This window comes from Chlamydomonas reinhardtii, chromosome 10 (assembly GCF_000002595.2).
Source record: "Chlamydomonas reinhardtii strain CC-503 cw92 mt+ chromosome 10, whole genome shotgun sequence".
Classification (NCBI taxonomy): Eukaryota; Viridiplantae; Chlorophyta; class Chlorophyceae; order Chlamydomonadales; family Chlamydomonadaceae; genus Chlamydomonas; species Chlamydomonas reinhardtii.
This window is the reverse complement of record NC_057013.1, coordinates 5,618,650-5,641,377: the sequence shown is the minus strand read 5'-3', so window position 1 is coordinate 5,641,377 and position 22,728 is coordinate 5,618,650. Positions and strand designations below refer to the sequence as shown.

Genomic DNA, 22,728 nt, shown 5'->3' with positions numbered 1-22,728 from the left:
TCGCGACATCCCTCCGTCTCCGGGCTCTCACACACCGAGTGGTCGCCCGTGGGCCTGAGTGAGTGGAACCAGGTCGACGGGCGACCTCACTTAAATCGTCGCGCTCCCAACAGCCATCATACAATTTCATTCACACACAAAGTTGTGACACATCTATAGTCTAACACAAAGTCGTCGGCTCGGCGGAGTCGCTGTGTCGCTTGTAGATGTCGGGAATGCGCGTGCTCCTGTTCATCCTTTTACTGGCTGCGGCCGCAGCACTTGATTCTTCACCAGCTCAATTGTTGTTCGGAGCCTGTGGTGCCTGCGTTTTCGCGTCGATGAGCACTGAAGCACCAGCGATGCCTCCTCCTGCGTCTTCTCTGGTTAGGTCGACGAGCGCCGAGGAGGCGGTACTGCTCAAGGCCTGGAATGCCGCTGAGGCGCTGGCGAGCGCAGACCTCTCACAATGACGATAGTCGGATACCCGACGGCTCCGACGGTCCGGCTTCCGTGGCCCGCTGCGCGAGTGGCCACGGAGTGGTGCGCGTAGGGCCCTGGCTGTGACTGGCCCTCCGGCCGCTAAACCCACGGACAGCACATAATGTGCTGCTACCCAATGGCAACGTACTGAAAATGATTTTATGGAGGCTGGGTATTCCAGAGGCAGGGACATGAAGCGTGTCGAGGTTCGCTTCAAAGGGGGTAGGTTGGTCGGGTTCTTGCAGCCCCGCACAATTCATCCACCCCGTCATTTCTTGATTTTATCTGGGGTTGCAGCAAGTATGATAATTGCATGAGCACGGAACAGCGCGTTGCTCTGGACAACAAATGGTCGGGCCGTGGACGCAGGCCTTGCATAAACGACGGCGGGCGGCGCCGCGCACTTTGACAGTGTCGCATAGGTGGGAACTGTAAGGGAGGGCATCTCGCATGACGCCGTGCTTATGGGTACTGAATATGCATGCACGAAATGAGGCCGGAGGTAGGCAAGGAAGTCAGTAGCACAGAATGTTTGTACCGTCTTGGGGTGACCAGGGGTGACACACGGCACGCGGCGCATTCGTGCGTGCGGTGTGGACCCACAAGGCGCGAGTGCGGGAGTTCAGCGGATTTCAATTTCAGAATGCGGCGAAGGTTTAGCAGAATAGGCTAGCATGTGCACTATGGCAATGGTCACGTGCGAGGTGGTACGGTGCATGGTCTTAATGGTGCTCCCACAGTGTGGGGCTTTTGCCTTTTGGGAGGGTTTTTGTCAACTTGGGATTCATTTGCATCTTGCAAATCGTCCCGCAGTTGGAGAGGTGCCGGGGAGCTTTTCAGTTTCACTTTTTCAGGCATGACAGACGAGGGACGTTCAGGACGTGTTGGTTTGGTGGTTCGTGATGACTGCGGGCGTTGGGTGAGTGGGTGCTCAGTGATGTGGAGTGGGTACCTCCGCGAGGCAGTGAGCTTTAATGGCTGAGTGCAGGACAGGTGCGCTAGATGCGCTGGATGTAGGTAGGCATTGGCAGGTGCCTTGCGTCCACCGCGCATGGGGTGCCGCAATTCATTCGCCGATCCGCGCGGTTCTTGCTATATAAGGTGGAGCCTCGGTACGTAGTAGACTGGAACGACTTCAGATGTTTGAGCATGATGGGGGCACACGTGGGGCATTGCGCTGTGCGAGGTCGAATCGCTTTGTTGTTATTTTTGGCTGGTTATTGCACCCAGTTGTGTGAATTGGAGTGAGGTGGCCAGGTGGGCTTGGGCAAACGCGGCCAGAGGCAGCGACACGACACTTGCATCAGGGGACGATAAGGTTACATTTTATTTTGAATGCTGAATGGACGGCGCTCATCCCTCATTTGCGCCGCCGCCGAACGCCGCGTGCGGACCGCCGCCGCCGTCGCCGCTGGCAGTGTCTGTACCCATGTTCCATTGCACTAGCGCCCACTTGGGCGGCTGCACTTTGATGTGGTGGACGGAGGCGTTGGTGATGGGGCCGCCGTAGGAGTGGCCACACACGTGGGCGTACACATGATGAAGGACGCCGCCGTGGGCCACAATGAGGATGGACTGGCCTGTGCGCAAGACAGTGTAAAGTAGAAATGGAGGAGATGGTGTGTGAAACACGGCACGGGTTCGGGGACTCGCGTAGCGGATGGGTGTGCAGCAAGCGAGACCTGTCCGCGGCGCCTGGCATGCAGCAGGGCCGAGCGGCAGGGCAGAAGCAGTACAGCCGGGTCCGCACAGCCAGGTCTACACAGCCAGGTCATCCCCTGGCCCGGTCCGCAAGGGCAGCAGCCACTACCAAGTCCACGACTTGTCAGCACTGCACGGCCCCCACAAACGCCCGCCGCGTTACCGCCACCTACCTCTGTGCTGCTCGCAGATGCGTTCAATGTCTGCCACCACCCGCTGCCGCATGGCGCCTGGACTCTCTCCGCCCGGAACGCTTGTGGCAGGGTCGTGGGAGCGCAGCAGCCGCAGCGCCTCGGGCTGCTGCACCGCCGCCTCCGCAATAGTCAGCCCCTGCAGCACTCCCAGGCTCCGTTCACGCAGCTGCGGGCTGGTGCGCACCTGAGCAGCAGCAAGCGTCAACATGAGCAGCGAGTGAGAATGTAGCGGTTATACAGGAGCGCACGGGGGCTTGAAAACGAAGACAGCTCAACACCGTGTGAAGCAGAGCACCTAAGACCTTCGCGCGGCGTCTCCGATTTCCTACAACGCCCATCCGGCAGTCAGAGCATGTGGTGCATCTACAAGACAGTAATTCAGCCCCGTGTCCACCAAAACTGTAGCCCCAATCCAACTGCCAGTGCAACCCCACGGCGCAACCCTTGGCGCCCTTGGCCCGCCCGCCCGCCCCACCTCCAGCGTCTGTCCCCCGGGTCTGCGCCCCGCCACCGCCCTGGCCGTCTGTACGGCCCGCGTCAGGTCAGAGCTGTAGACGGCGTCCAGGGGGCGATCCGCCAGCGCCGCCGCAACCTAGAGGGGATGGCGAATTGGCGGGTCGGGCAGGTGATGTGATGTCCGGGGTAACAGCACTGGGGTAACAGTGTAAAGAAAGGCTCGGATGGAGGGACACGGCGTGTAAGGCGACGGCGATTGGGACCGCTTGCCTGCTGTTGCGACTTCGCATGTTGATGTGTTTCACCCTTCTATCAACGATGTGCCCAGGCCTTGCGCAAGCACACAAGCGTGTCTCCGTGCTGTGGACAGCATCCACGGACCGCACCCCTGCCACCCACCTCCTCGGCTTGCTCCACGCCCAAGCTGTTCAGGGGCGGGTCCAGCTGGCCCTGCAGCCGCATCTCAGCATTCCAGTCGGTCTGGCCGTGCCGGACCAGAAAGACGTTGGTAGCACGCGCCTCGTCCATACTCGCCGCGGCCTTCCGTTGGCGCTAGGAGGGCACACGGTAATCGAAGCGCGGTCAGGTGAGAGAACGCGAGGCACCCTCAAGTGCAGGGACATACTTTGAGTGAGCTTATGCAAATCTCACATTCCTAAACATGGCTAACATACTACTCTCGACAGAATGACCTGAGGCACACCTGTGCGTCTTGCTGCTCCCTGCGCTCCAATCGAGTTGCCATGAAGCAGGTAGGAATACACTGCATGCTAATGTATCTGTCTTAGTAGCTAAACGAGTGCAAGCAGCGCATGGCAACTAAAGGGGCTAGATCCAGGTGCGGACAGATGAGCAGAGAAATCCTTGAAGCCACAGGATGAACTCGCTGCAAAACAATGCTTGATGTGCTTTTGTGTAGTATAAAATCCTGCTGGCCTTCCCGACCTCTGGGGATGAAAGACCCACTCCTCGCTGTATCACTGAAGCGCTGCAGCATTCAGTAGCGGCCTTCAAATCATATCGTCAATATAGATAAGAGACAGATCAATAGCGTGAGAAGGACCAGGCGCCATGTAGGCGACACACCTGACATGCACGTAGCGCGCCGGATAGCCCGTCCCAACATCGCCCCGGCCCCCAGCTCCTCGTCCCAAATGTCAGCCAACCTCGGCCGGCAGAGGTCCAGAACGCGGTTGCTGGCACTGCTGCGGCTTCTATCCGCTGCCATAGCCCTGCTGAGGCTTTCCGCACCTTCGTCTTGCCACGTCGCGCATGCGGCCACCTTTGCGGACTCGGCCGCAGCGGCTGCCGGCCGCCCCATAGCTGTGGTCAACGCGCGGCCCTTCCATTCCGAGGTCCTGAGTGGCGCCATGGCGGCTCTGGCCCCGGTAGCGGATCGAGTGGCGGTCTACATGGACCATTATGTTTTCAAGGTGTGTTTGGAGGGTACTGGGATGTGCAATTCTACTAATTTCTTCCCGTCACGAAGCCAGGGGCGGTGATTTGGGCGGGGCCGACACAAACCGATCGGCCTTGGTTTCATCCGGATGCATGTGGAGCATTGTGCTGCGCGCGTATGGAGATCGTGTGGTGCGCATGCGAACGGAGTAGTGCTTTGATGCCGCACTTCGCCGACGCACCCGCACCATCACACACGTGCTTCCACACACACGCGCATACACACACACACACACACACACACACACACACACACGCGCGCATACACACACACACACACACACACACAATCCCCCTCCCCACTCCCCCAGGGCAAGGACGGGTTCCGGCAGCTGGTGTGGTCGTACCCGGGGCTGCTGCTGCGCACGCCGCAGCGGGCGGCCGGCGGGGAGGGGGTGCCGCACCACCGCCTGGCCTTCTTCCTGTCGCCCGAGTGAGTGCGGCCCCGCGGACCTCGCGCGCATATCCGTTCTTACCAGGGCAGCTCCTTTCAGCTTGCCTTGGTCCTTGTGGCTTGTGTGCTGCCTGCGTTGCCTTTGCCTGGCCGTGTTGCGTCCACATGTGGCCAGTGCTCGATCGCGGGGGTGCGCGTATTGACGATGATGATGGTGATGGCAATGGTGTGCAGGGCCTCTCTGGGCTACACGCGCTGGTTCATCAACGCCACCCGACCCGAGGTACGCAGGCGGCGCCGCTGGACTGCTGCAGCTCAGGAGCCAGCGGGCGGCAGGGCCCCATGACTGTAGCCGGGGGGGCACGGGGGGGAGGGTGGCGGCGCACTGTCCAGCAGTTGTGTAAAGACTGTACGCTCCCTGTATGGGTCGTGCATGCGCATGCGCATACACACACATACACATAACTTGTTGTTTGCCTTCCTAGCACACACACTGCATGGGCTGTCTGCTGTATTCCCTTTTCCCCCCGCCCCGCTCCGGGCGGCCCAGGTTGTGGTGCACATGATCCACAACGCCGACGACGTGGAGGCCGTACAGCAGCTGCTGAACATGACGGGCGCCGGCAGTAGCAGCGGCGACAGCAGTGGCAGTAGCAGCAGCGGCAGCAGTGGCAGTAGTAGCAGTAGCGATAGCAGCAGTAGCGATAGCAGCAGGGCAGGGCGCGGTGGCGGGGTGGTGACAAAGCTGGTGGCGTTGAGTCCGCACGTGGCGGCGGCGCTGAAGCAACGCGGCTTCCAGGCAGACTGGTGGCTAGCCGCCTGGCCGCCAGCGGCAGCGGCAGCAGCAGCGGCAGAGGAGGAGCGGGCGCAAGACAGCGAGGGCCGGAGTGGGGCTGGCGGGAGAGCCGGGAGCGGGACAGGCGGTGGCGGCGGTGGCGGTGGGGATGACATCCACTCCTGCCCCGCCTTCCGAAACGGCAGCGTGCCGGCGGGGCCGTGGGGCTTCGCCTGCCAGGGCAGGCAGGACGCCCGCCGCCGCTCCTACGACACGCTGTGGCGGGAGCTGCAGGAAGCCGTGGCCGCCGCCACCTCCGACGCCAGCAGCAGCAGCAGCAGCAACAGCGGGCGGCAGTTGACTGCAGCGGCGCCGCCGCCGCCGCCGCGGCTCAAGGTCCTGGGGCGGTCGGTGGGGCCGCAGAGCGGCGCGGGCGTGCCTGTGTCCGTGCGGCCGCTGGTTAGCCGCGTCACCAACGCGCCCTACCCGGTGTTCTACCGGCACCTGTCCTGCAGCCTGGCGCTGCTGCCGCTGTTTGCGGAGGACAGCTACTACACCACCAAGTTCAGTTCCACGGTGCTGGCGTCGCTCACCACAGGTGGGGAAGGCAGGCAGGCGGGTGGGAGGTTTATGTGCCCGAGCCGAAGGGGGGAGGAGAGGCGGGGTTGGGCCGGGCGTGGATTCGTGTGTGTGCTTTGGAGCGGGCTGACGGGACACACAGGAGGCACCATACCGAATCAGCTTGAGGCATGCGCATGGGCGCTGCGGTGTAGCGGTGTGCAGGAAACGCTTGCGTGGGTAAGATACCTAGAGAGGGGTACGGGTGGCCAGACGAATTCAGGGGTGTGCTGTACCTCTCGAGCTCCGTATGCCCCACCGCCCCACGGCCTCCACCTGCTGCTGCCCCTCGACTCCTGCCCACCGCGACAACGCGCAGGCACGCCCATCCTGGCAGACGAGCGGCTGCTGGCTGCCTACAGCTTCCTGCAGCCCGCGGAGGAGCACGTGTGGCTGCAGGCGCCGGGGGAGGGGCTGGTGGCGGCGATGCAGCGGGTGGCGGCGGAGCCGGCGGCGGCGGCGCAGCGGCGGCGGGCGGGGCTGGCGGCGCTGCGGGCGCGGCTGAACCGCGAGGCGCGGGCATACCTGCTGGCGTTGCTGGGCGAGGGCGAGGAGAGGGGCGGTGGTGCATGAGAGTGCGACGCAGCGGGACCCCTGGTGCGACGTGTGTAAAGGACAGGGGGCCGGGGGGCGCGAGTCGGCGAGAGCGCGAGTGCAAGGAGTTTTCCAGCTGTGCAGAGCTTAGACCCCTTGGATGTGAGAGCGAGTGTGGATTGACCCTTTACGGAGGGAGGAGGATGGGTCAGGCTTACCCATGAGCTTGCGACGCAATAACTGGGGCGGGAAAGCGTGGGGCTGAGATTGGGCCAGGCCAACCGAATTGTGGTACCCCGTGGGTCTAAAGCTACTAAATTGTCGGGTTATATTCAGCTTTCTTAGTTCATGTCTTGAAGCGTGACGCAAACACTCACGCAAAGCCCTAACCGCAGCGCCTTTCACTCGCCTGAGGGCTCCTTTCAGTTGCACTTCCAAGAAACAGTCTTAATTGGGGCCTCTTGCAGTTTACATTGGAACATTATCCATTCGGGAGGCAATTCGAACTTCCTGAGCTCACTTCCTGTGTCGTCATCAGAAATCGCGGTGCACGCGAAGTCCGTGGCCGCGCGAAGGATTACTCTAGCTTCTTTGCCTTTACGAGCTATAAGACCGTGTTATTAGTTCAGGTAGAGCGAATATGTGGGCCCCTTCAAGGGCGGTCCGACTCCAGCAGCGGCAGGGCTCCGCCGCGCCCGCCGCGTATGGCGAAGCCAGCTGCTCACGGCCCTGCGCGACAGCAGGCCCCGCCGCTGCTGTACCAGCACGGACGAGCTTTACATTGACGTCGGAGACATGCAGGCAAGCCGTGTGCCAGCCAGCAAGAAGTCCTGGATGGCAGGGCAGGGGCCGGCGCAGGGGCGGGTCTGCTGTGGTGCCCGCCGCGTGGCGGGAGCGCACCTACAGGGGAGGCGGCGGCGGCGCCGAGGGCTTTGGCCCGGGAAGCAGCATGAATTCGGAGGAGGTGAGTTGGATCAGAGCTGAGTACGAGGCAAGTAGCACACTAGCAAGCTGTTCGGTTTTGCCTGGCCTGGCCTGGCTTGCTATTAAAACCGACCAGCATTCGCCAACCGGCACCTCCTGCGGCGTCCCTCTCTTTCTCTGTGACTGTGTCATGTGCAGACCGGCCGCATGATGCAGATGCAGCAGCAGGTGAGCTGTTCTCACGCACCCAGATACGGTAGCGCGGCCCGCCGCATGGTTGGGGATTGCTTGTGGACCTTGTTAGGTTACCGTCACCGGGGACGGGGACGGAGTGGAAACCTACTGGACCCCAGCTGTCCGCATTACGACAGACCACGACCGCAATCGCACGGTATGTCCTCACGCAAGGCTCTTGTGATTGCTCTCACGGTCACCTGCCGTCGCTCCCGGCTCTCAGGTGTTTGAGCTCAAGCAGCGGCTGGTGGAGTCGGAGGTCCAGCGGCAGGTGTGTGCGTGTGTTCGTGCGTGAGGCCGCCACGTGGGGCGGCGTGGGGCTCGGCATCAGTGACATACACCAAGGCCGCGCGCAGGGGCATGCATGAGAGCGTATGAGGGGCACGAATACACAGCTAGCACCATGCTGGCGTCTTTTCCTTTGCGGACAAGTGCTATCTTGCTCTGCCTAGGCCTAAGAACCGGCTAGCTACTAGCCTGGCTGGCTTCTGACCTACTCACTTTGCTTGTCCGTTCGCTGGTGGCCAGGCGGCGGAGAAGGCGAACAGCACGGCGCAGTCGGAGGCGGAGCGCCTGCGGCACCGCCTCATGCAGGTGTGGGGGGTTGGGGGTGGGGTGAGGTGGGTTTTGCGGTAGGGGCAGAGGGGTGGGGTGGTGGTTGGGTGGTGGTGGTGCACCCACCATGTCCAGGTAGGGGCATTCGGCCCTCAGGCACGCACCTGCCGACCTGCCCGCTGGTAGCGCTGCACGCGAAGCTGCCCAATAGGTGGCCTGTACACGTGTCGCTTGCACTCAATCAAGGGTAGGTAGGTAGGTTGGGATGCCCCCGGTGCCGACCTGCCCTGACATATGTGGGGCTGCTGGGTGTTCTCAATGGCCAAAACAAACAACGCAGGCGCGCTGGGCGCTAGCGGCGGTGGCGGCGCTTCTGCTCGTGGCTGCGGGTGTGCTGCTGTGGGCCGAGCTGGAGGCGCCGCCGCTTGGGACCATGGCACTGCCGCCGGGCGGCGTGCCGGGGCTCCTGAAGGAGTGGGTGGGCGGCGTGTGGGCACGTGTGGTGGGCGCCTGGGCGCTGTTGGTGGCGGAGGGGCGTGTGGCGGCGCTGGCACTGGCTGCCGCGGCCGCACGCGTTGTGCCGCGGTAGTGCTTAGGTGTGCCCGCTGGTGGCTAGGTACGGTGCTTCGTGCCCCCGGCGCCCGGTGCCGCGGCAATCGCTGCGTATCCCTCTGAGGCAAAGGGCAGCATAGCGTTGTGGCGTGTGGGTTGCCGCATTAAAACGGTGCAGCTGCTGTGTGAAGGTATTGTGCATACAGATTGCAGACACGATTCGGCCTGCTCGCCGGCATGCACGGTATTAGCCCTTTGGCAGCAGTCACCCTATCACCACATGCGCTATGCGGTTTAGGCAGGGGTAATGTATTTCTTTGTTGGCGTTTGGTCGCTTGGATGACGTACTTGATGGCCTGTTGATTTTATTGCGTTTGAGGAAAGGGTGAAGTTCGTTGAACCATCGTGCACGCCCCCAAGCGTTGGTGATGAAGATCTGCACAGAGTGAATGTGGCAAAATGGCAAATCGCAATGTATTTTGCCGGCAGGCACAAGTGCAGCGGGCCAGGGCCCTAGGGCTAGGGCACTGGGTTAGGGCACTCTGGCGTCCTTCAGACCAGCAGATGCCGCGGGCCTTCCGGGAAATCCGGGTTACACTGGGCCAGTCGGGCGATATAAGGGCCCCCAGCGGCCCAGCCCGACCCTCTGGTGTTTGGAAGGGCATGGTTGCATGCGAGGTTGTGCGCTTGCGCAACTTGTAACCGCACACACGGTCACGGCTCCAGCTGGTCCAGTACGGTCGGGTCGAGAGCGGGTACGGCGGTGTCGAACAGGCCGCAAAGTTGATGGATTTGCGATGTCGCCCCCACCAGCGGCATGCGCAGTGTCTCAATATTAAAAGTGCTTTATGATGCCTCGTGCTAAGTAACCGCGCGAAGCGACCGCGGTTCTGCAGGTTAGACCGCCCATGCGAGCATGGCAGTTGATGCTGAGTGAGCAATCGTTTTAAAGATCCAGCGCTGTGCACTTCGAGGACATGCAGCATTTAGTGAGTGGATGCATGTACCAACGACCAGCCCGCGTGCAGCATCGCGCGAGCACAAATATACTTCAGGTGGCCAGGTAGCCTTTCCTGGGATCATAAAGTAGTCACTTGAACTCAGGACTGCAGTAAAGTCAGGAACGGTAGCGGTTTAAGGGATCGGCGCTGACAGTCACAGTGTCGCACAAGCCGACACGCCTAATCTATAGCAGCACTTGCTGGTATAGGCCACTCGATGCTATAGCAGTGTTGAAGAGGCGACATAGCAGTGTCGAGAAAGCGCCATGTCGCAACCGAGTCCCCCGTCATCGCCCGTGGCGCTGGTTGACCAACACTACTACTTGAATGATATACAAGTAGTCGACTCGTAAGTGCTGCCACGAAGAGGATGCCAGCCCGCGGGCTGACCGCGCAGGGCGGGAAGGGTTGCCCTGAGGGCGAGTGCATGCGCCGGTCTGCGCGAGTGGGTGCCTGGGGGTTGCCCAACTGGCCTTGAAAGCACATATCAACGGCCCCGCGCAGGGCCGCGCTGCCGCAAGCACTTCCTCTTCATACCCACCTTTCGCCTGCATCTGCAAAGCCTCCTGGTGCCAGCGCCTTTGTTGCGCGGCACAGTAATTCCGCCAGCTGACGCCACCCTGCTCGCAGCCCTGCATGCCCTACTCCCGTGCCCTGCTCCTCTCCTCCCAATCGCTGTCCACACAGGCTGTTCATCAACTTGCTGTGGGGAAGCGTTTGTCTGCTGCTCTTTGTCGCGTTCCGCGGATGGCTCAAGGGCCCGGGCGGCGTGTTCCAACGTCGTCATGTGCGTGATTGGGATTTGGCTTGCACCAGCTTCCATCTGCGTTCTCACACATGCACGCTCCCGGCCTCCTGGCCTCCATTGCGGTCCTCCACTTTTTACATTTTCTGCTCGTTCAACTGCTCTGTGACGGTGTGCACAAATGGATGCCTACACAGGAGCTGCAAGATCTTTTCATGCGCCCCCCACGGATGCTCGTACACACCGCACGACAAATGTGGTGGGTTTCCGGCTTTCGTGTCAGAGTATTTCCAGCAATTGAAACCCGTGTCTTGATGCAGCCAGGTCGCTACACATCACCCTGCACGTCTTATGCAGAACCCGTGCAAATCCCTGCCTTGTTGCGCCCATGCCGGTTGCTTGACTTGGATCCCATCCCATCACGTACGAATCAGGAACTGGATCATGCCCATGCTGGCCATCTCGGATGCGGACATCATCAGATCCAACGGATTTGACGCCCTCATTATGACGCGGATCCTGTTGATCGGGCTTCAGATGATGACTCTTATGACCGTGCTGGGCGTGGGCGTGCGTGAGTGCGGGCGGGGTGGAATCGCGGGAGGCACAAGCATCCGTCGGCACGGGAAGCACAAGCACCCGGTTAGGCGGCATCTTGGGCAGCCTGCCGGGATCCCTTGATGTTTGTATGTGTGTGTGCATGCATTTGCATACCGTCACTCACCCGCGCCCCGTGGCAAACCCCGCCGTCCCCCGCAACGCCCCCGCACACCTGCCGGCCGGTGACCGGCTGCAGTGATTCCCGTGTACTACACACGCGGCAAGAATGTGGAGGGCTCGGTGAGCTGTGGCGCCTGGGTGTGATGGCTGGCCTGCGTTGAGTGCAGCAGGGGTGGAGTGCGTGACATGTGGTGCAGAGCTGTGCAAGCCTCTCCCAGCAGGGGGTGAGCCGGGCGTCCTTCAGCCTCCCTCCATTCCCTGATGAGCCTCCATGTGCACAATCGAGCTTTCTGCACCGGTGCCTTGGCGAGAGGGTCCTCCCTACCTCTCCCCACCGCGCACCGAGACGCACACACCCGCCGTTCGAGGCCTGTTGCGGCCCTACGCTTGCCCTGACACCTTCGTGGCTGTGTACTGTATGTGTCACACAGGCGGGAGTGCTCGCGCTAATGTCTATCTCAAACCTCGAGAAGAAAAGCAAGATTGGCCTCGTGCCCTTCTTCTTCACTTACGCCTTTTGCATGTGAGTTGTTATGCGTGAAGTCCAGATGTAACGGGCTTCAACGTACGCCGGTGTGGGGTCCGCTCCACCTTACAAGTGGGCGCGTGTAATACACCCCACCCTTGACTGTCTCCCTCCTCCCTACCCTGCTGCCTTTCCCCACTGGCCATCCCAACCCCACTGTCCCCGCTGAATCGCTGCGCTGGCCCTGCTGCATGTGTCTGCAGCGTCTGCTGCTTCGTGCTGTGGATCAACTGCAAGTGCTACGTGCAGCTGCGTAACGCCTACTTCCTGTGCCTTGATGCGCTCCCGCAAGAAGAGACGCTGGCGGCGGCGGCAGCAGCGGAGGCGGCGGAAGCCGCCGCCACCGCCGCCGCTGGGGCAGCCGCCGGGACGGCAGGGCAGCAGCAGCAAGCACACAAGCCACAGGCGGGCGCGGTGGCCGAGTCACGCGAGCAGGGTGGCAGGACAAGCCAGCAGCAGCCCAAACCCGGGCCCGCGAGTGCCGGTGCCGGGACTGGGTTTGACCCCAACGTCAACGGTGGGCAGCAGCAGCAGCAGCGGCAGCAGCAGCAGCAGCAGCAGCAGCTGCTGCGGATGGAGGAGTTGTTGGCGCAGGCGGAGGTGGCGGGCGGCTGCGCGGGAGGGCCCCCAGCCTACACCGGCGTGGACGTGTACCTGAGGGCGGCGGTGCAGGAGCAGGAGATGAAGGAGGCGGGGGCGCGGGCTGCTGCGCCGGCGGCTGCAGCAGCCACGGGCGGTGTGGCGGCGGCGGCGGTGGGTTTAGCCCCATGGGTCGCCACACGTGGGGGCGTGCTGTCGCCGGAGATGCCGCTGGGGAGCACGTGGCTGAATCTTGGTGGGTGTGTGGAAGCAGCAGCAGCAGCAGCAGCAGCAGCAGCAGCAGCAGCGTGAGGCCGAGGCGGATGCAGGCGGCGGGCGGCCGTGTTCGGGTCTGGGCGGGTCTGGGTATTCGTGGTGGGGTGGGTGCCGGGGCGGGGTGTGATACGTGGGTCTGGATGGTTGGTGGGTGTGGGCGTTGCTGCTGGGCCGGCAGGGGTGGCGGGCGTGGGCGTAGGTCCGGGTGGCTGGGGCGGCGGGTATCGCGGCGGGAAACGGTCTTAGTTGTAGCGACGCCTCTTCCTCCAACATGCAAGCACGCAAAACAATGCTCTTCAAACATGCAAACATGCAATCGGGTGCATGCCGCCAAAATGCTGCTGCCTGCAGGCAACTTCGTGAACCCCGCGCTGCGGATGCTGCTGGACCACCTGGACTGGATGAGCCCCTTGCAGGTGGGGGGATTGGGGGAGTGGGGGCGTGGGTGGGGGAGAACTTTGAACCCATCCCGTAAGGTGGGGGAGTGGGTGGGGGATTGGATGAGCCCCTTGTGATTGGGGGAGTGGGTGGTGGCAGGGTTGGGGAGTGGGTGCATGGGACATGCGCCGGTGGCGTCCTCGGAGTGTACGAGGAAACGGCACGTGTGTGGACGGCACGCGTGCGCGGCTCGCCCTGTGTCAAACGCGAACGGTACATTCCCTCGCCCGTGCAGCGCGCCGCGGCGCACTACGGCATCCGCAACCTGCGATGGCCGTACCCCTGGTCCGACCAGCCGCCGCCGTACGCGTGGCAGTACGACCCCAGCCGCCAACCGCTGCTGGAGCTGGACGATGAGATGGAAGTACGGATGAATGCCGTACGTCGCCGGCGCAACAGGCAGCGGCAGCTGGATGGGAACGGGGCCGGCGGCGGCGGCGGCAGCGGCAGCAAACGGGGGGTTGCGGCGGGTAAGGCGGGCGGCGGCGACGGCGGCGGCGGCGGCGATGACGGGGTGTACGGCAACATGGAGGTGGTGATGCCGGCCGTTCTGCCGTACTGGTGAGTGGGGCAGCTGGATGGGATCAACTTGACACGGTCTTCATGTCGTATACACACGTACGGGCGGCATCGGTTGCGCCATGCTGACTTACAGGCCGTGCGCCAGGCACCATTGCTGCCCTGTCACGTCCGTACGCGCGCGCAGGCACACACACACGCTATGTTTTCCTTGTGATCTTTCACACACACACACACACACACACACACACATACATACATATGCGCATGAACGCAATGCACCCGACCTCACTCTTCCACAACGCCTCAATCGCTTAATTGCTCAATCGCGCAACCGCTCGTTCGCGCGCTCGCCCTCCCAGGCGCCCCTCCAAGTTGTGGCGACGGCTCATGGCGGTGGGGGGCGTCACGGACGCCGCCACAGCCAGAAGTGGAAGTAGCAGCAGCGGCAGCGGCAGCCACTGCGTCGTAGGCATTGTGGACAGCAGCCTCATTGCCGCCGCCCAGTCCTCGTCGCGCACTGACTCACCAGTAGCAGTCGCGGTGCCGCTGCCGGCACCGCCCTCTCAACAGCAGCAGCACAGCGCCGCCGCCGCCGCCGCCGCCGCCTGCCCTGTCGGCTGGACAGAGGGAGACTGCAACAACCTGCCGCCGCCGCCGCCTCTGCCGCGGCCGGTGCCGGCAGCCGCCTCTGCTGCTGCTAGCGTAGGCGCGGGTGCCGCCGGCCGTGGCACGTCGTCCGGCCTGAGCCACACATACCTGCGCCGCCGTGTCGCAGCCCTGCATGCGGAAGCTGCAGCCCTGGCATCTGCTGCGGCCGCTGCCGGTGCTACAGCCGATGCTGCTGCTGCGGGCCAGGCTGGCGCCGGAGGGGATGATGAGCTGTACGTGCGCCACAGCAACACCATTGCGCAGGCGGTGGTGGCCGCATTGGCGGCGAGCGGGCCAGCAGCACCGGCAGCCAGCACTGGTGCTGGGGCCGCGGCGGCGGTAGCAGGCGGAGGTGCCGCCGCCGACGGCACCAGCGCAGGCGCGGCGGCGTGGCGGCGGCTTGCGCAGCCGCTGCAGCCGCTCCTCCCCGGCAAGCGCAACGCCCGACTGACGCAGCTGCTGCGAGTGCCGCTACAGCCGCTGCAGCCACTGCAGCCGCTGCAGCCGCTACAGCCGCTACAGCCACTGCAAGCAACCGATGCTCCTGCCGCCGCTCCCGCCGGGGGCGCCGCCGCTGCCATGCCCACGGCAACGGCAACGGCCGCCGCAGCCGCGGCCGGCTCAGCGCCTGTGCGTGTGGTGAACGCCTCTCACTACGTCGTGTTGTTGCACCGTGTGACTGCGAAGCGCGGCCCCGACCTGCTCGACCGCTTGGCGGCCTTGGGCTACGTGTCCAACGCGCGTTTGCGCACCTCAACGTCGCGGCTGGCGGAACTGCTGGGGCTGCGCAAGCGCCGCCAGCAGCAGCAGCAGCAGGCGCAGCCGCAGGACGGCGGGGGAGGCGGGGGAGGCGGTGGAGTGGGCGATTGGGCGCCGCAGCAGAGGGGCATGAAGGCGGTTGTGCAGCGGTACTACCGCCTGTTCTATGACAGTGGACACGAGTGGCGGGGCGAGGAGGTTCGGCCTCTCAAGGCGCCGGTGGCGGCGGCTGTGGCGGCGGCGACTGTCGGCGGCGGCGCAGGTGGTCCCGTGGCGGAGGCGGTGGAGGGGAAGGGGGAGGAGGGCACCGCCGCCGGGGGTCCAAGGAGCGCAGCCGCAGCCGCAGCCGCAGCCACGGCCACAGGTGTAGGTGGAGCTGGCAACGGCCGCGGCAGCGATGACGGCGGCGGCGTCGGCGGTGGGGGCGTCGGCGGGGGCCAGCACCTGTGGCGCTCGCCGGCGCTTGGCCTGAAGCGCACCGAGACCGCACGCATCGAGGCAGACCTGCATGAGGAGGCGAGGGCGGCGGCGGAGCAGGAGGCGGCCGCGGCGGCCGAGGCGGACCCCAATGGCGCCGCGGTGGCTGCGCAGCTGACGCGTTTGTTCCCGGGATCGTTCCTGGGTCTTGTGCCCGTTGCAAATCACGACGAGGCCGACAAGCTGATCTATGAGTGGGACATGGCGATGCAGCAACTCGGGGACTCGGTGTACGACATGCGGGTGGAGGGGGAGCGGGCGGCAGCGGCGGCGAACGCACACGTGCTTGCCGGCGGCGGCGGAGGCGGCGGGGACGTGGAGATGGGGGGCGTGGGGGGCGTGGGGGGCTCCAAGTCGGCGGCGAGGGAGCAGCAGGCTGCGGCGGCGGCGAGCTCCCGGTTGGCGAAGCTGCGAGCGGATGTGGAGAAGCAGCAGGCGCAGGTGGTGGAGCTGGAGGTCCGGATTGAGGAGGCGCGGCAGCGGGCGCTGGCCCAGCCCACAGGCTACTCCTACTTCGCCTTGTTCAACAGCTCCCAGGTACGGTGTGTGTGTGTGTGTGTGTGTGTGTGTGCACCGCATGATGTGCACGTGTGTGCAGGAAAATGGAAGAGCGCGCATGTGTGTGTGTGTGTGTGTGTGTGTGTGTGTGTGTGTGTGTGTGTGTGTGTGTGTGTTAAAGAGCACAAGGAGAACGTTGCGCAAAGATGTGTATGTGTGTGTGTGTGTGTTGAAGAACACAAGGGTAACAATGTTTGCATATCGGAAAGCATAGAATAAAGGGAATCACGACCGTGTGTGCTTGCGTTGCGCTTGTGCATCCGGCCCTAGCCTTCCTTAACGCGCGGCTGTGTTCCAGAGCTTACGCATACATGGGCATGGCCGCGCCGTGCCACGCACCTACCGCACCGCCGTGCGCGCCACCGCGCCCGCACATCCACCGCCTCTTTCTTCCCGCAACAACATATCCCAATCACATGATAGCCATACCGCGACCCGCCGCACCTGTACGCACGCACCCTTGCAAACATACACAAAAACACACACAATCACACACTCACACACACACACACGCACACGCTGTCTTTGCGCTTAGCCTTCCTTGTGCTCATTAACACACGCACACACGCACCGCGACCGCTCCAGCATTGCGCGTCTCCACCTCGTGTTTCTGGCACACACGCACACACCTTCCCCGCACCTCACCCCGGCAACCCACAGGACGCCCAGCTACTGGCGCAATGCCGGCGAGTGGTGCCGCCGCGGGGCCCGGGCGCGCTGCTGTCGTTCGACGTTATGCCCGCACCCGCGCCCGACGACGTCAACTGGAGCGCGCTGTGGGTCACACGCGGCTGGGAGCGTGCCCTGCGCGGCACTGTGTTTTGGATCCCGCTCGTCATCACCTTCCTCATCCCCATCGGGCCGCTGCAGGGTGCGTGGGTGCGAGTGTTTGGTCGCGGGTGGGCTTAAGTGTGTGTGTGGGGGGGGGGGGGGCACACCGCCGGCTGCCGTTCTGCCACCTTACTTTTGGTGGTCGGCGTCGTGCTAGTGCTACAGCGTTGTGGTAGCTGGAGAGCGGTGCGTGCTACCTCCTCCTCTCAACACGCACCCGGCTGCTGTGCCTTGAGCTTATTCTACCGGGACCTACCTCCGCGGGGTATAGGCAGATAAAAGCACCTTGCCGCAGCATACGCACACACGCACGCACATGCACTTTCTCTCATACACACACACACGCACACACACACACACACACACACACACACACACAGACACACACACACACACACACACACACACACACACACACATCCATGTCCGCCCACAGGCGCGCTCACCAGTCTGACCACGGCGCTGTGCTCGGGCACCTCCAGCACCGGCGCCGGCAGCAGCAGCACCAACGGCCTGTACGTAGCCTGGTGGTGCGAGACCAACGGGTTCGCGATGCGGCTGCTGCGGGCCATCGTGACCGGCATCATGCCGTCGGTCATCGGGTTCCTGTGGGAGACCTTTGCGATGCCGCAGTTCCTGTTCTTCGCCTCGAACATCCGCCGCCGGTGGGTAGGGTTCTGTGGTCGCAGCTAGATCGGGACGGTGTGGGTGGTGTTGCGTGTTGCGTGCGTGCCCGCTTGAGCGCGCACCGCATTTGACGGGCGCCGCGGTGCTGACCCCATCCGCCCACAGGCCGGTATCTCTCAACGGAGTCGAGCGTGAGATCCAGGGTGGGTCGACGTCACCAGTGGCGCCTAGCGGGTGAAGCTGCTGAGAAGCGCGTGCACATGCATACACAGTCTCTTTGCGCTTTATTCTCCTTGTGCTTTTTAGCACGCGCACACACACACACACACACACACACACACACACACACACACACACACACACACACACACACACACACACACACGCGCGCGCGCGCGCGCGCGCACACACGTGTCAAGACATTAGCCTCGCTTCTCGCACAACATGCACAAAAAGGCACACATACACGCACACGTTTCCCTTGCCTACCGTTTGATAACACACACATGCGTGTTGTCTTCCTTGCCTTCCACAAAACACGTGCAGCTTGGTTCTGGTGGTACGCGCTGCTCAACACCTTCATCGGCGCAGTGCTGGGCGGCGGCATCTTCTCGCAGGTGCGGGCCGGTGCGGGGTAGCCAGGGAGCGTGGTAGCGGGGTAGCGGGCGCGCGCTCGGCGGTGGTGTTGGTTCATCCATAAAGCACTCAAGCACTCAAGCATGTGTGGGGTAGTGCACATGTCGTCATGTCCATGCATGACACTGTCGGGAGTGCCGTATCGTATCACAGGTGTGTCATCACGTCACCATGTGAGGATGCGTCATTTGATGCACTTTCGCAGGTCGGTACCTTTCTGGAGGAGGGCCCGGGCAACATGCAGACTCTGCAGCGGGTGGGCACCGGCGTCGTGAATACTGGTGAGTGGCTTGCAAGTTGCGATGTGACGCGCTGACTCCCACGCTGCTGTTCGGGATGTTCGTTCCTTGACGTACCTACCAAGGTTGTCACGCGCACCGACGGGTCTGACCACCGCCGCACATATGTGTGTGTGTGTGTAGCTCTGGGTTGCCTGGCAAGGGGCCCACATGCAGTGCCTGCGTTCGCAGTATGCGGACTGCATGGTGCGTGTCTGCTGTGAGAGGCTTCCCTACATTCTGCGAAGCAAGGGCCGCTGAGATACTCGTTGCATGCATGCTGCTTCTGCCATTCCTTTTCCTCATGTTTCACAGCCAACTTCTTCATCCAGCTGGTCATCGCTCGTGCGGTGAGTGCAGCCGTGTTGCAGCAGCACTGCAATTGCGCGCTACGTTCACGGCGGCCAGTCGGCGCTACAGCAGGAGTCAAGCACGGGAAAGATGAACGCAATTGGGTTTGGGGTTGGATTGGGAGATCTGGGCTTGTGAAAGGCGTGCCCGCCCGGGTTCCATTGACGAGCAGTCTTCCTATACCGTATGGTCACATCACAGGCCTTGAGGTTTCAGCCTTTGATACGACCGATCCCTTGTTCCTTTGCAGCTCTTCACCAACTGCCTCAAGATTGTGTTCCCACACGAGGGCTCCATGTTCACATCCATGTTCAGGTGCGTCGTCGGGTGTCATCGGGCACATCAGCAGCAGCACACCAGCCAGGCCACTATCCACGTCCGCACATTGCTGCTTGTCGGCACTAGCTACTACTTGATCCACGCGGTATTCACGCCACGCGGTAGTGCTCCATCACCCTTCGCTCTCTGCCTCCTACCTCCCTGCCTACATTCCGCTCTCCACAGGTCCTGTCTGTGCATGTGCCGGCCCAAGAACATGCGTGTGTCCGCCTTCATCCACCAACCGCCCTCGCTGCGCTCCGCCACCCTGTACAACTCAATGATGAGCGTGAGTCCATGATGTAGTTGAGAGCGAGCGAGCAGCGGCAGCTCGGCCAGCCTAGCCAAGGCGGGCTGCCAGAGGCTTCCAGCAGTGATGTGCGGTAGCTTGTGCCAAACGAGCTTGGAAGCAGAGGGGCGGGGGCCTTGGAGGGATGGGTGTTTGGGCGACTGCCTCCCTCGCACATGTCCTCGTCTGAAGATCGCCAACGTGACCTCGATCCACGCGCACCGTGCCCACTGACGCGGGCACACTCTCCTCGCGCCCATTTTCGTTCATCTGTGTCCTTTTCGTGTTTGTTCTTTTCTCCGCGCGATCAGGTTATGCTTTTTGGCTTCGCCTACGCAGTCATCTCGCCCATCATCCTGCCATGCTGCTGGTTCTACTTCCTCACCGGCTTCATCAGCTACCGATACAACCTGGTCAACTTCTACGAACGCGGCTACGACTCGGGTGCGTGCGCGTACACAACAGCGGCACTACTTGCCGCTGCGGTAGGGTGCACTATTGGCGCACCCGCCCGCCCGCATGGGCGGCAGCTTCAGGGCTTGCAGGCACCACGAACCTGACCAGTCGTATGGCATGCCGCCCGCTGCCCCTCCACCTGGTTCCCGGATTACTCGGAATCAGACATGCATGGTTGCTGCACTCAACCCCACCCCAGCTGCTAGCTTGCCAGCAGCAATAATCCCGCACGATCGAGTCCGCACCCCGCACCCCGCACACGCACACGCATACCGTACACAGGCAGCCGTCGCGCTGCTGCATCGCATACGCTGTCTTTGCGCTTTGCTTTCCTTTTGCTCTGTAACACATTCTCTTCCTTGTGCCCTGTAACACATTGTTTATCCTTGTGCTCTGCAACTAAAACGCAGGCGGCCGCATGTGGCCGGCGCTGTTCGGCCAACTGGTGGGCTTGCTGGTGGTGCTGGAGGTCCTTACCGGCACCGTGCTGCTAACCAACCAGTCCTGGGAGCTGGCCGCAGTCATGTGGGGCACTCTTACACCCGCGTTGGCGGTGAGAGGCTGTGGTTTTGTGTGCTAGGAAAACACAGAGGGAGAGGGCCGCCACCGTGCGACTTCTAAAGCGCTCAGCGCTTGAAACCTTCACCGCTGCATGCGGGCCTATCCCGCCCGCTGCTCTCACTGTTCTCGCTGCCGTCATGGCACTGGATAACTGGTGCTCACTAGCACGATAATTTTCAAACGGACAGCCCCTCGCTCTTTTGCATTGGTTTCGACTTATAGTTTGGGCTGGCGTCCACGACCCCACCAATCCAACATCCCCATCGCTCCACAGTACTTCTGGGCCAGCTGCAACCGCACCTATCTGGAGCCGCTCAAGCACCCGCCGCTGTCTCTCGTGGCACGCGAGCCGCAGGGCTGCGTGTCCGTAGACCCGCTCGTGTATGTGCCCTGCGCCATCCGACCCGGCGCGCTGGGCTGGTACCCAGAGCAAGGGAAGGTCTGGCAAAAGTAAGGCGGGTGAACGGGAACTGGGGGGCTGGGAATTGAAGGAAGCAGTGCAGGTGGGGCCGGGCTGGGGCTTGCAGTGGTCGGGAAGGCTGCTGCGGCCGCGGGTGCTGGTGGGTTGACTACGACTGCACGAGTCTTGTCTGGTCTTGTGCCGTCCAGTGCAGTTAGAATGTTCTCCCACCGAGCCGACGTGCCACGTCCTCGCCGCCGGCAGGTATGCGCTACCCAAGCATCACTGGTAGCCACGCGGCTGCGGCGGCTGCGGACGGGCTGGACTGTCGGGAGTGCGCCGTGGCAGGGTCGTGCTGGCATCGTGGAGGCACGAACACAGCACCGCAACGTGCGCCAAACCTGAACTTGGAAAGCGGTGTAAGGTGAGTTTTTGCTCGGATATGATGTAATGGGTGTTGCAGAATGGGCGGAGCCTTGGCCTGCTGGGCTGAGCTGGGCCGCATGTGCGGCCGCGTGTGCGGCCACGAACCAGACGGAGGGTTCTTTTATTGGGTTCCGCATCGGGTGGCCCCGTCTTGTGCTGTCGCATGCACGGACACGTGCCCTGGAGCCTGTAGGCGTTTTGCACTTGTCGGGCGCAGGCGCTGCGGTGTGCGTGCTGGTGTCGTGTGTGATGTGAGCGACAGAGCCTCAGAACCTGCAGCCACAGTGTCAACTGTGTTGTTTCGTGCGCTTTTGCTCCGGACGAGAGGCTGCTGGCGAAGGCATGGTCAGGCAAAGGCCCGGGCCATGCTGCGTTTGGCAAGATCGCAACAGGGGTGACGGCGTTGTGGCGGAGGGATGAAGTGATGATTGCACCCAAGCCCGACCCTTCCAATGGCAAAGCTAAAAGCAAGACATGATAAATAACGAATCATCTGGCTGGCTGCGAAAGGGCTGGGGCCAAGGCTGGGGCGTGTCTGCCAGGCTGTCGAGTACGCTCTGATGGACGCCGTAAGGATGCGAATTACAATTGAAGGGACAGTCCGACAAGCGGTAAGGCGATCAACTCCCCCGCAGACTTGGCCGTTCGCATCACATAGCTACCGACGTTCCGTATTATTGTGTTATGATTGCCAAATAGGCATCATCCACCGCGGCAAATCCGCGTCGTGTAACCCGTCGAAGCTCGACGGCTCCGTGGCGTAATGGTGGCGCGTCGGATTCCAATGATTGTTGGTCTTATCCGAAGGTTGGGGGTTCGATCCCCTCCGGGGTCAGTTTTGCCCGCCCGTGAGGCAGGGTCTTGCCTTGCGCGGCCTGGAAGGCTTTGCCCCGTCTGGCCCTTGCAGGGGGAGCGCATCTGCGCATGCCCCGCCTGGTAAATCTTCCAGTCAATACTTGTGTTAGTTTAGGCCTCATACAGGCCGCTTCACCCTTGGCTTCACTTGTAATCCGCAGCCTCATGAAGGCGCACGTGCTAGACATCTAGTACTTGCGTCAGAGTCCAGTTGGAGGCGATGTGACGCTTGGCCCTAGCAGTTTGGCGCCCATGTCAGCGCCACGAGTGCGGGACATACCTACGGACCTGTCCCACCACGCGTCTCACTTGCAGCCTGCAAGATCAACCCTTGCGGCCCTTGTGCCAGGCCATCTATGCCAGGGGCATACCAATCGGACCACCGTGAGGTAGGAAGTGGTAGGACGCGCCCTACCTATACCGAGAGCATTGTGCCACCTGTCACGTTCAGGCAACTTAACCACGTTCATAGAGCGTCATGCGCAGGAAGGATAACCGGAGGCAGGTTCCGGGCAGCCCACAGCGAACTGACTGGCGGATTTGGATCAACGACCAGTCCGTCGCATCGTGCCACGCGGCACCACATGGGTGCAC

The 22,728-nt window shown here is 62.6% G+C and overlaps 5 protein-coding genes across 5 annotated transcripts; 4 read left to right on the top strand and 1 right to left on the bottom strand.

Moving 5' to 3' along the window:
* The first annotated feature begins 135 nt into the window (after positions 1-135).
* Positions 136-1,761, top strand: CHLRE_10g460326v5 (uncharacterized protein). The gene has a single exon (XM_001698544.2). The coding sequence runs from the start codon at positions 207-209 to the stop codon at positions 450-452; it is 246 nt and encodes an 81-aa protein (XP_001698596.1). The 5' UTR covers positions 136-206; the 3' UTR covers positions 453-1,761.
* An 8-nt stretch (positions 1,762-1,769) lies between these two features.
* CHLRE_10g460300v5 (uncharacterized protein) lies at positions 1,770-3,635 on the bottom strand. Its single transcript, XM_001698351.2, has 5 exons — positions 3,517-3,635; positions 3,213-3,365; positions 2,833-2,949; positions 2,337-2,541; positions 1,770-2,042 (listed from the first exon to the last, which is right to left on the bottom strand). The coding sequence occupies exons 1-5, from the start codon at positions 3,580-3,582 to the stop codon at positions 1,816-1,818; spliced, it is 768 nt and encodes a 255-aa protein (XP_001698403.2). The 5' UTR covers positions 3,583-3,635; the 3' UTR covers positions 1,770-1,815.
* A 100-nt stretch (positions 3,636-3,735) lies between these two features.
* Positions 3,736-6,871, top strand: CHLRE_10g460250v5 (uncharacterized protein). The gene is made up of 5 exons (XM_043067139.1): positions 3,736-4,246; positions 4,583-4,704; positions 4,900-4,948; positions 5,216-6,038; positions 6,378-6,871. The coding sequence occupies exons 1-5, from the start codon at positions 3,968-3,970 to the stop codon at positions 6,629-6,631; spliced, it is 1,527 nt and encodes a 508-aa protein (XP_042920536.1). The 5' UTR covers positions 3,736-3,967; the 3' UTR covers positions 6,632-6,871.
* Positions 6,872-6,917: 46 nt separating this feature from the next.
* CHLRE_10g460201v5 (uncharacterized protein) lies at positions 6,918-9,563 on the top strand. The gene is made up of 5 exons (XM_043067138.1): positions 6,918-7,556; positions 7,715-7,744; positions 7,974-8,021; positions 8,279-8,344; positions 8,646-9,563. The coding sequence occupies exons 1-5, from the start codon at positions 7,233-7,235 to the stop codon at positions 8,892-8,894; spliced, it is 717 nt and encodes a 238-aa protein (XP_042920535.1). The 5' UTR covers positions 6,918-7,232; the 3' UTR covers positions 8,895-9,563.
* A 372-nt stretch (positions 9,564-9,935) lies between these two features.
* CHLRE_10g460150v5 (uncharacterized protein) lies at positions 9,936-22,691 on the top strand. Its single transcript, XM_043067137.1, has 22 exons — positions 9,936-10,207; positions 10,546-10,645; positions 10,801-10,862; positions 11,038-11,177; positions 11,400-11,443; positions 11,755-11,846; positions 12,053-12,684; positions 13,056-13,120; positions 13,378-13,703; positions 14,024-16,085; positions 16,767-16,977; positions 17,374-17,602; positions 17,730-17,767; positions 18,111-18,181; positions 18,406-18,481; positions 18,794-18,828; positions 19,080-19,144; positions 19,334-19,436; positions 19,748-19,880; positions 20,303-20,445; positions 20,728-20,903; positions 21,118-22,691. Exons 3-22 carry the CDS (start codon positions 10,858-10,860, stop codon positions 21,143-21,145), a joined length of 4,674 nt encoding a protein of 1,557 aa, XP_042920534.1. The 5' UTR covers positions 9,936-10,207; positions 10,546-10,645; positions 10,801-10,857; the 3' UTR covers positions 21,146-22,691.
* The last annotated feature ends 37 nt before the right edge of the window (positions 22,692-22,728 follow it).